The 12,018-nt window shown below is 38.5% G+C and overlaps 1 protein-coding gene across 5 annotated transcripts in view; it reads right to left on the reverse strand.

The window, feature by feature from the left end:
- The window catches only part of EPHA7 (EPH receptor A7), a 170,773-nt gene that overhangs the window by 106,502 nt on the left and 52,253 nt on the right, over positions 1-12,018 (reverse strand). For all 5 annotated transcript variants that reach the window (XM_075087303.1, XM_075087300.1, XM_075087299.1 and 2 more), the window contains exons 4-5: positions 5,894-6,049; positions 4,682-5,017 (exon numbers count right to left, since the gene is read on the reverse strand). In XM_075087303.1, the coding sequence (XP_074943404.1) occupies positions 4,682-5,017; positions 5,894-6,049 (492 nt within the window). The remainder of the gene's footprint in view (positions 1-4,681; positions 5,018-5,893; positions 6,050-12,018) is intronic.

Genomic DNA, 12,018 nt, shown 5'->3' on the forward strand with positions numbered 1-12,018 from the left:
TGCTGTGGGGCACTTTTCTCTTGCTGTGAAGAAGCAGTGAGCATTAACAAGCGCTCCATGCATAAGAATAGAAAGTACATGTTGGAGCAGGTATCAGCGTTACATTTTAACTTTTGTTTGCCATGATTGGTTATGGTAATAAGACATGATGAGTGTCCCCTTGGGTATGATATTTTTCTTTCCAATGACTATAAAGACTACTCAAACTGGCTCAGGATAGATACTAAATTCTCTCAAACCCTGATAAACGTTGGGAATCATCCAACTTCTCTTAAGATTTCTCAAAGTCAGGCTAGGTTGGGTGAATATTACCCTTTATTAGAGGCCAATCCATTGACCATTTAGATAAATACCAGAGGAAAAGACGGAGAAAGATAGTTTTAAAAACACACTATCTTTGCAAAAGTGTCAGCAGAAAAAATATACAATTGTTTTTGAAACATTTTTTTAAAGGTTTGACAGTGCATATATAACAAAATCTAACAAATATTCAACTGCTGTGAAACCTATCCAATTCCATTAGCCTTTTAACTGTGGTATGGCAAAAAATAGAAAATTTGGAAAGGAATTTGATGGATCAAAAGAAACTACCAGTATGACCGAAAGGTGAATATTTTATTATGGAAGTGTGCTGGTTTTGGCTGGGGTAGAGTTAATTTTCTTCATAGTATCTAGTATGGGGCTGTGTTTTGGATTTGTGCTGGAAACAGTGTTGATAACACAGGGATGTTTCCATTACTGCTAATCAGTGCTTACACAGAGTCAAGGCCTTTTCTGCCCCTCACCCCACCCCACCAGCAAGCAGGCTGGGGGTGCACAAGAAGCTGGGAGGGGACACGGCTGGGACAGCTGACCCCAACTGACCAAAGGGATATCCCACACCATATGGTGTCTTGCTCAGCATATAAAGCTGGGGGAAGAAGGAGGAAGGGGCGTTGTTTGGAGTACTGGCACTTCTCTTCCCAAGTAACCGTTAGGCGTGACAGAGCCCTGCTTTCCTGGATATGGCTGAACACCTGCCTGCCCACGGGCAGTAGTGAATTAATTCCTTGTTTTGCTTTGTTTGCATGTGTGGCTTTTGCTTTACTTATTAAACTCTATCTCAACCCATGAGTTTTCTCACTTTTACTCTTCTGGTTGTCTCCCCCATCCCACCAGAGGGGGAGTGAGCGAGCACTTTTTTGGTGCTTAGCTGACAGCCAGAGTTAAACCATGAAAGGAAGTGGTAAATTTTATCTTTGGTAAACAACCATTCAAGAAGCTTGCAAACGTAGTGTTTGTCAGCTGTTTGCCAGCTGCAGCTCTTCAGTACATTCACCTATTGTAACTGGGGCTTAGTCGCATTTAAATCTGAATTCTACAAGGATACAGGGGTTCACATAGATCAGCTTGCAATACTGGGATGACATCCTGTATTCTTTATATGATGTTGCATAGGCAAGATATGAAACAAGATGGTTTACTCCTGGGGGACTTAGTGTACTTAATCTTTTACCTCTGATTCCGACTCAGTTCTTTTCATGCTTTTGTCAAAAAACAAAACAAAGCAAAACAAAAAGCCTCATGGTTCTTGGCTGCAGCATAAAAAATGTCATCTGACAACTGATAGCCTAGTCACAAAGTCTTTTTAACACAAGGAATAAATAGTGATGTGTCATATGTATATATGTGAGCAGTGTGAAATGGTACCTACCCGCTTGTGGTCATTTTATTGTGTTATTTCCACAAATATAAGTAGGTTTTTATCAACCACCTGGTTCTTTTCTATGACATGTTCTCTTTGTCTTATCAGAAGCTTGTTATATGTGGGTGTGGAAACACTGAATATATTCTATAACCCCATTCTTTTATCAATAATTTCCTGTTATCATTACACAATGATACAAATTTTGTGAATATGGCCACAAAGGATCAATTCAATTAAACCAAAACTACAAAGGGAAAATCTCACTGCAAACCTCTGTGCAACTGGTGAACCCAGTAATTATATATAGCCACCTATTGTGCTACCATAACAACATGTGAAGAAGGTTTAGTTAGACACATTTACACACATAAAAAGCAATATGGGCATAGAAAAAGTCATTTTTGCCAAAAGTATAGAACAGTCACACAGTAACAAATGAGAGCTGCATGAATCCTAGTTTACTTGGCTATAAATAAATCCAACATTTTCTTTCTCTCTGTGGTAAAATAAAATAGGAGCACAGAAGCATAACAGTCTCCTTTGAGCAACCAGTCTCTTTCTGTTCAATTATAGTCATCAATCTGTTCCACCTAAAATATTTTCCTCCTTGAGAAACCAAAGAGATCAGTATTAGGATCCAAAACGTGCTGTTGTAAAAATAATGTAAAATAGCTCTTTCCTTTTGGTGAATCCATTTGTTTTGAAAGACTGTATTTTCTTTAACATGAATTTTGTAGTTCAGGTAAAAAAAATGCTGTATTTATATGGCACTTTCAAACAGAAAATCTTGAGGAGCTTGGTAAAGAAAGGTAAGTGTTACCTTCATTTTACAGACAGAGAAGACTGCAACAAAGAGAGCTTAAAGCCTTTTTTTTATTTTCCAAAATCTGTTTCCTATGTATATTCCTTTTAGATGCCCAACTGGAAGCCTCTAAATCCTGATATTCAGAAGTGCTAAACAGACAAAGCTTCAGTTGTACGAGTACCCTTTCTGTCAACAGTGACAGTGTCAGATTCTACAGCACTGGGAAATGCTCACCCGTGCATAATCCCACGGCAAACTGGAGGGCAGGGAAGGAAGAGTCAGGTCTCTTGCTTCCTGCTGCATGCTCTTACAAAACTTACCTAGGAGGTTTTTTCCATTACTTGAAATCACTAGGTAAAGCCTGGATGTTGTCTCTAATATATATGCAAGCTAACATTCACTAACATCTCTGGGCTTGATATGAGGATCATTTCATAAAATCATATAGCTTGTGCTACTTGTAACACAGGATAACCATATTATGTCTTCTCGTCTGAAAACCCTATAAATCTATGACTACGAGAACACAAGAGAATTAACTATAACGAATTATCTTGGGGGTAACACAACAAACTTTTGATTAAGGCTTTTTCATCTTCCTGAGATGTGATACTAGCCATCAAATTGCACTGCCTCTTCCTTTACCCTGTGCGCCACTGAACCATCAAAGCACATAAAGTAAAGCCAATTTGATTTATCTAAATAGGAAAAAGTCCAAATCATCTTCTTTGAGTGGTAGTTCTGTACAGACATCTACAGAGAGCAGAACACTGTCCACCTGTGCACGTTTGAAGAATTAGAGAGAATTATTTAAAAGTTGAAAAATCAAGGTGCCAAAATAATACAATCTGTGGTGCAAAAATAGTTTCAGGGTAAGTTCTCTATGCTCAAAATCTCATCATAAACTCCAAGAACTGAATGAGCAGAGAGACCAATCCTTTCAGTCACGGGGATGGTTCCAATATAATATAAAATGTGCATTTAGTATCCAGAAGAGCACTATGGGGAAATTAAATACCTTGTAAATATTCCAGTCTAACTTTAACAACTCAATAAACCATCCTAGGCTGGGGGGAGGGGGGAAAGATTTTGAAGTAAATTTCTGGACTTTTTTTTTTTTTTGAGATGACCATCTTTAAAGTGCAAAATAACTACAGTTTTTCCTATTTGTTCATTGCCCTCGTACGGTGAGTTTGTCCTCAGTTCAAAGCATTACTGTAGGAGATCATTTCTACTGCACTAAAAAAGAATAGCTTGATCACAGTCATTAAAATTTCTTCCAAGATGTAAGTATGAAGTAGCCTTTAAAACATTGGTTAGCTGTTCTTACAGCAAACATCAGTTATTCACTTCATATTTGCTTTTAAGGCATTTTATCAGAAGCCAGATCTTGCAATTACTGTTCAGTTTAAGATCTTTTGTTCAATGTATAAAAGGTTAGTTTTACTATCCTCTCTGAAAGCCCACAGTGCACTATTGTAGATTCAGAGGCCTATAATTTTTATCACCAAGCAACTTGTCATTTCAGAAACCTAAATAAGAGAATTCTTTTTTTTTCACCCAGCATGCAGACAACTAAAGCCCTTTTTTCCCCTGAGGTGATATGCTAGTTTGATTTTATTTTTCCTGACATTTTACCTGTCAGAATATGATAAGCAGAAGAAACAAAGAATAATCACCACATTCTCACTGAATCTCATAATCAAATATCTGGAAATATAAGATAAATTAGAAAAATTATCCTGAGGGAAAACATGAACACTGAAAACACCATCAGATATCCAAATCGTCTTCCAGTGACCTAGGACTCCAATACGGGTTTAAAAAATTCAGAAAGGAAGCCTGCACAGGACTGTCACGTCTACTTTTTTTTCTTCAAATAGTAGGGAATGACCTACAATGACGTAAGAAGAATAAAAAGTTGCAGAGTTAAGAAAACCTATTTAATGATAAAGCGGTATGCCATTTCTAAGTCTTTCATGAATGCTTTCTGAAAGCCATCCTGAGGCCAAGAAACAGGACAAGTTATCATGAAATAGTATAAGCTCAAATTAACTAGTTGGCAAGGTGAAAAGATTAATGAGCCAGAACACACCAAACACGCTCCTGATTTACTGCATCTGTAGTTTGCATGTTCCCAATTTCTCTCAGTCTCACAGTGTTGAGATTCATAAGTGATGAAAACTTACCTGCTTGACCGGTGGTAATACTGACAGCTGCAAAAAGCCTCTGGGAACGACTCAAGTCAGAAACCCCATTCACAGCTTCAACTTCAAACGTGTAGTTAGCATGAGCTAGCAGGTCCATGACAGTGACATAGTTATCTACTAATCCAGTTTGCTGGGGCATATATCCAATGTTACTCCCACAGGGAACACATTCGCCCTGCTCCCAGCTGCACCTCTTGCACAAAATGCGGTAGGTCACATCATTTCTTCCCCCATTGTCAGCAGGAGGACTCCACTCCAAACTCACGGTAGTCTGGTTGATATTGAAAATGAGGTTCTGTGGTGCAGATGGAGGTCCTATGTAACACACAAAAAAGCCCAGGGTAATTGCACAGAACCATGGTGGGATGTGCAGCTAGCATTTTAATTACTGAGACAGAAAATAGTTGAAGCTTTTTTCTACACATTAACATTTCATTATTTTTACAACAAGTTGCATAAAAGGTTCCCTGAACTCACTTGGCAAGAGCTTTATTTATTTTCCATTAAGGCATCAGAATAACAATTGTCTGTATATTTACTGCAACTGACTTGAGCTGTTTCTCTTCTGTGCAATTAAAAGGATTGGTTAATGTACCTTAAAGGTTGTCTTTTATAGTTTTCCCAAGTATGGGGTTTGTTCTTCTCTTCTAAACATACTGCACCAACTGCATCTAGTCCTTTGTTACCAGCTCTGATATGATTTACAGAGACAGTTGGTGCTGCTATGGATTTAGGAGGCTTCCACTGTTTGAACCACCAATCTGTGTAGGCTAGTCTATTTGGAGTTAGAAGGTTAAGCCAGATGCAATTACAGTTCAATCAAAGCTCAGATCCGCACAGGTTACTTTTCATTTTTCATGTTGCTCATTTTGGTATATCACATAAAGCACATTGTCTACAACTATTTTACAGCCATGGGAAATCTGTGCCTGTATTCCATCTATTACAATGAGTTACACGCTTACCCAACATACAACTTTTTCCAATGTTATATCAAGCAAACAAGAAAATTATATTTATTCTGATTCTGTATTCACTGTCAACTTTTCTTCCCTCTGCCTTTCAATTTCATTCACTGTTGTAAATGTACTTTCCAAATACAGGAAAAGCCAACCAAAACTGCTAGCTACAAGTGGCTGCACCTGGTTGGTTAAGCAATGTCCTTTACTATTAAATTCATGACTGACTCACTTGTGCATGCGACATATGGTGGATCAGAAGGTGCTCTATAATAGCTATCTTCACAATCACATCTTGAAGATCCTTCCTTGTCAGAGAAGCTGTGAGTAGGGCAGCGGGAGCACTGCAGATCTTGTGAGGAAGATTTGTAGAACCCACGGCCACAAGCTAAAGCAGAACAAAACAAATTAAGGTCTGGATTCGCATGGACTATTCTAATCTTTTTTCTATCGGTCATATGAGGTACACATCCCTGTAATGGTCTAAATTATCCATTTTTTAATGTTGGCACAAGAATCAACAGAAATCACAATTTCTTTTTCTTACATTGATGCTGTTAATGATTTTGTGACATTTTTATGAGTTCAAGCATACATTACAGATCTCTCAGCAGTTGGCAGCACAATATTTTAACACAGAGGCCCACAGAAATATAACAAGCATTTGTTTTTCACCAAAGAAGAGTACAATAATGTTGTGAAACAGCTGGATGCCTGCAATAGGCCTAAGCAAGGCAAAATCAGTCTGAAGAAGCTCTGTCTTAAGGCTACTGAAGTGTTTCTGGTATCTGAAATAGTTGATTCGGAATTAATGGAGCAAAGACTACTCTTCCCTGATCTGACAAACCCAAATAAGCTGTAACCCACTGGTGAACCCTGATCCCAAGGAAAGAATGAGGTGTGAACACTTGTTGGACAGAGGGTGCTGGTAGGAACAAGCAGGAAGAGGAGGGCAGACAGCATAAGCCGCACAATTGGTTTTTCCAGTTTCACAGAGAAAGACAACTAGGCTGAAATGAATTTATTAAAACTTTCAAGGGAAAATTAAAAGGTAGATGGTTGGAAATATACATGTAAGATCATTTCATACTTTGGTTTGTCCGCTGTGAACCCATGGAAGTAAAAAATGTGCTGTGTTCCAAAACTGGTGTTTAGAAATACTTTTATCAGCTATTGCCACAGTTCCCAAAGCAGAAACACCCATAAAGCACACCTATAATGATTCTTACAAGCAGAGGACTGCAACCTAGACAGCCAGCTTAAGAATGGATAAATGAGGAGAGCTATAGGGATGAGGAAGAAGGAAGTGGGGATCAGGCAACACTAAAACTGGAAACAGATTAAGACTCCATTTCAGCACTGAGGTTATGGGCAAGCTTACCAACACTGTCAACATGAGAAACAGAACACAAAGGTCCTCCAGAACTTTCTAATAAAGCAGAGGGTTTTTCAACCACACTATTTTATTCTTTTTTTTTCCAACCCTAAAAGACAGTCTAACCTTCTTAAGCCATCACCTGTATGCAAAGAAAAGGGACAGTGGGTGAAACTTAGTATTCTGTATCAAAACATTAAAGCTAGTTAAATAGTCATTCTGAATTCAGAGGGAGAGAATTTACTTTGGTTATATTCATATTTGCTTGGATATTTCCTCAGAACAGAAATGCAAAGTATCCAAAGACACTGATATTTGGAACAGTTATTTCAGTTGTCTGGTACTGCAGTGATGGAAAGAGCATGAAAACAATGAGCTTTAGCCAAATCTCACTGAAGTCAATGAGGAGTGTCTTTGACTCTATTAGCCTTTGGACTGGACTCACTGTGTAGCTACAGTGACACGACTCTTATTAATCTGATGAATTTTATGCAACTGAGAGTGAAAAATGGTTGTAATACCTAAGACAACAATAGATTAAAATTTATGAATTAGGTATATCAACAGTGGATCATACCAGTAGAAAATGATAGGAAATTCTGGCCCTCTGTTACTCTCTATCAATATACTAATTTTCTAAGGAAAAATATGCCTAAAGGACAGAAATTGCCATAACATTTAGAGTTCGTCATGCTGAAAAAAACGGTGGATGGGAGATAAATTACCTGAAAAAGAAAATCAGCATGCAGAGCATGTACCCTTTGACTTTGACAAAGGGGCACGAATTTGCATTACAAGAAAATCTAGCCCTGCTTGTAAAACATGCTATAGTTTGATTCTACCACAGTGCTGTTCTATATGCTATTTAGAAAAGAAGACAGGAAGAATTTTGGAGAAATGCTTTGGATAAACATGACCCATTAATTCATAGTTATGGCAAATTTAACTCAGAATTATCCTTTTACACCTTATGTCAAGATTTTTTCAGAATATCCTGACCAAAGACCAAGAGCACAAAAGCTGAACTGATCTGTATGCATGTACCTTAAGACATATATTTAAACTTCTGTCTGCTTTTTCAGTACTTGCAATTGAAACGTAGCTAAAACTACAAAAAAAATAGTTTCCTGCCTTTCTTAAAATCGTCATGTTTCTCTCATACTGAGCAAAACACTGGACAAATACACCAGGTCTTCCAGCATGCAGCCCTCTGCAAAGCAAAGAGCAACTTAAAAGGCAAAGATCCCTACTGTGTTTCCAGTCTGTCCTTCTCAGCAGGGAACATTACAAAGCAAAGACGCAGAGGGTAAAATAGAGATTTCAGACAGAAATAACAAAACGTAAACAGAAAACCCCTTTTCATTTTTTTTCTGATGACTTGATCAAGACTTTTATGTGCTTAGTCACTTACTATTTAAAGTAAGTGTGCATTTCTTAGTAGAGTTCAAAGGATCTGAATGTCTGTGACTAGTTTGCATGACTGAAAGCCATTTATTCTCCCGCACAGCATACCACAGGCGGCAGGTTCAGGCACTCGCACAATGCCACAATTCCATTAGCTTTTTTTCCAATAAGAGGCTTGTGACGACATGTAATAACCATCCCTTCAATTCTGCCCTGTAAATATAAGGGCCAGAATATTCCAGCACTGAAATTTTTAACAGTATGAAAAGAGTGCTTTTAAAAAGGATTTTTAAAAACTTCATAGCTCATTAGAAAGGAGGGTGTGCAGGGGTACACATCATAATTAAAAGTACTAATTGGAGGAATACAGCTAAATTATTTTCCCGTTTTTCTTCATAAATTTTAATTTGCCACAGAAATATTTTCTTTTCAGCCTAGCAGTGGAATACTTCTGTGGCTCAAAAACCGGGGTTTTATGAATCTTTATCTGTTTTTAACACATATCTTTGTCCTTGCCAATAAACTTACAACCGAAAACTATGCCAAGAACGGGTGTTGCATGGACCATTTATAAAGGTGTGATAACTTGCCAGTGAGGTATTACAGGTCACAGATGGGAAAGAACCATTCAGAAATACTTTTTTGACTCTTTTTGTCCCCCCTTTTGTCCTATCTTGCCAAATTGCCATGGTGATTTTTTTATATTACAGGTAATTTAAATACATTGTTTTGTTCTACACTATTTTAAATCCACCTTTTTTCATCCAATTTAGTTCTTTATGTAATATTTTTAAGATCACAGGGACAGGTAGGATGAAATCCTCACTGCCACCACCACCATAAGCAACATTTTAAAAATGCCAACTGTAAAAAAAAAAAAAAATACTACATTAGCCAAACATTATTCGGAGCTCTGTACATGCATACCTAAAGGTGATAAATACAGGTGCTGTTCCACAAAAGTATCTCACGGCAAAGCTTGAGGCAACTCAAACTACATTTGATCACATCCATTTTAATATTTCATTAGTTCAGGAGAACGCTCATTAGCAGCACTTCTTCCCTATAAAGGGAGCCTATATTGTAAATCAAGGTACAGAACTTAAGCAATGGGAGATATGCAGGAAGGTGTAACTGGCACGGCAGCGCTCTGATGTTGTAGCCATAATCCTCAGTATTGTTGATATGAGTAAAATGTGAACTTATTTGATCTTCCTCAAACAAGTTAAGATCCAGGAGTACTTTTGTTACTGAAGGGCTTCTGGGGTACTGGAACAGGTGGGAGTAGAGGGGAAAGGGAAGAAAGCCAGGACAAAATAAACTCACTTCGATTCACTGTGGTGTGTCACTTACAGCTGCTAATTTAATAGAACAGCTCTTCCGAGATGAAGCTCCCATTTTGTTCAAACAGCTGCTCCAAAGTCTTATACGTTCCAGAAAAAGGTTTCAAATCAAGAGCAGTCAGCTTTACTGACAGCACAAAGACACAGAATAACACCTACCAGCCTAACCTAAACAAGTCTTCAAACAACACACTAATTACTAATTCTTTCCCCACATATCACAAAATCAACAATAAGTATAGAAGAAAGCTATGCTTCAGCCAAGGCACAATCCTTTGCTTAATATCTTAGCCTCTGTTAGGGACTGACCACCAGTGACACCCTCCAGGGCTACCCAGCACCTTGGATTTGTTTATTTGTCTGAGATAGCTATGGCTGCTCCTCAGAGAAAATCTTCCCACCTCTGCAAAGCAAAGAGGTTTCTCTTGTTGGGAAGCTCGCAGAGTTCCACCATGAAATACAAAGACAATGTCAATGGCCCTTGGATGAGAGAGACTCCCTACACTGCAGAACCGCGATTTGAAACTGAGCAGGGCGTTGTCGTTCCATATTTAAACTTCCTCGCCTGGAAGGCCTACATAAAACGGTACACTATTTTGTCTGTATACGGTGAAAGACCCCACTGAAGATGACGCTAGCAGTCTTTGTTGGCTTGGACTAAGTCGCTTTCTTCTCGTACATCCAGTAGCACTCAGCCATAACGAGGATGTGTCGCGACGGTAGGGTCTGGTACACGGCTGGGCAAGGTTGCAGCATCCGCACACAGTACTCGCTCAAATACACGTTTAGCATATGCCACTGCAGTCAGTGCAATTGCAAACGTTGTGAGCCAATGTGTTTGGTATCATTTAAGGGCCTACACAAATACCGTAAATAATGGAATATTGCAAAGCCACAAGTAAATGCTGAGGAATTAACACCCACTACTACGAACTATGATGCCACATCTGTGGCACAAGGCATTAGCTATCGTAACTAGAGGTGCTGACTGCAGCTTATGTGGAAAAATAGCAGCTTCTCTGCTGTGAGCTGATCACATGCCTTAGCAGCCTGGTAGAGATCAAATAATGTCTATTTTTCTTTTCATATTTATAAAAACAAAATTCCAAGAACCTCTGGAAGGGGGAATGAAAGCAGATGCAGAAATCAGCAAACAGCAGCCTGGAGTCCCACTTGTGGGACAGGAAGAAGGAAAAAAGGGACGTGTTAAGTACTGTTCTTTTGTATGTAACCTTTTCACTATAAACACTGTGGAGATTCATTTTGCTTCTAGGAGAGCTAGGAAACTAAACTGGGAGGGATGATGGAAATACGGTAAGGGTTATGAGTGACATGTGTAACAAGCAATGTTTATATAACTAAAGGAGAAAGAATAAACAGTTGTAGGGCAGAGACATATTAATCAAGGAAATTATTTGCTACTACAATAACACAAACAAATTAAAATAAAATCTCCATTTGTAGAAGTGCAAGGCTTTCAGGTGTCATATCGGCTTAAGACTGAAAGGGCACACAATTGTTTCAGCATGTTAGACGCTTGACTGAACATGGCTTTTGATAACAATTTTTGAGTTTATATTAAAATAATGAAACGTAATGAGTTGCAAGGAGGTGACTGCACTAATTACGGTTTGATCCCATTATAAAAAGTAGACTGATGTGAGGGGAGAAAAATAAAGATGACATATTGTACTAGCAGAGCAAGAGAGCTTGCCTGTTTATTCTGGTTATCTCACCATTCCCTGAGCTTGCCGCCATGAGTAAGTTTTAGTGGCATACATGCCATAGTTTCATGCACACTGAAGAAGATAAAACTAAAGTTTAAAAACCAATACTTTTCCAAAGTCAGCGTCAAAGGATGGCAAAGGAGTAATCACAGACTCTCAACAACAGCGTGTTACTCACTAACTTGGGTAACAGCCTGGTGCCACTGAGAACCACTGCAAAATGATTGCACACCTTGCGAGAGCTCAGGTTTTCCTCTGGGTTCCTCCCTCCTATTCACTCGAATAAAGTAAGTTGACTATATGCTAAAGTGATCCTATACATTGTATTTTTTTCCTGCAGGCAGTGGCTAGAATTTGTTTTATATCTGTGTGGACGTAAGCCTCCAGTCTCGTGAGTTGTTTTGCGTTATCTTAATCAACTCCCTACCTTTCTATCTTCCCCAAGCCTGCAAACATTAAAGACAATTCAGCTAACCCCCTTTTCACAGAAATTATGTATACACAAGGA

The sequence above is a fragment of the Phalacrocorax aristotelis genome, chromosome 3, assembly GCF_949628215.1.
Source record: "Phalacrocorax aristotelis chromosome 3, bGulAri2.1, whole genome shotgun sequence".
In the NCBI taxonomy this organism is placed as follows: domain Eukaryota; kingdom Metazoa; phylum Chordata; class Aves; order Suliformes; family Phalacrocoracidae; genus Phalacrocorax; species Phalacrocorax aristotelis.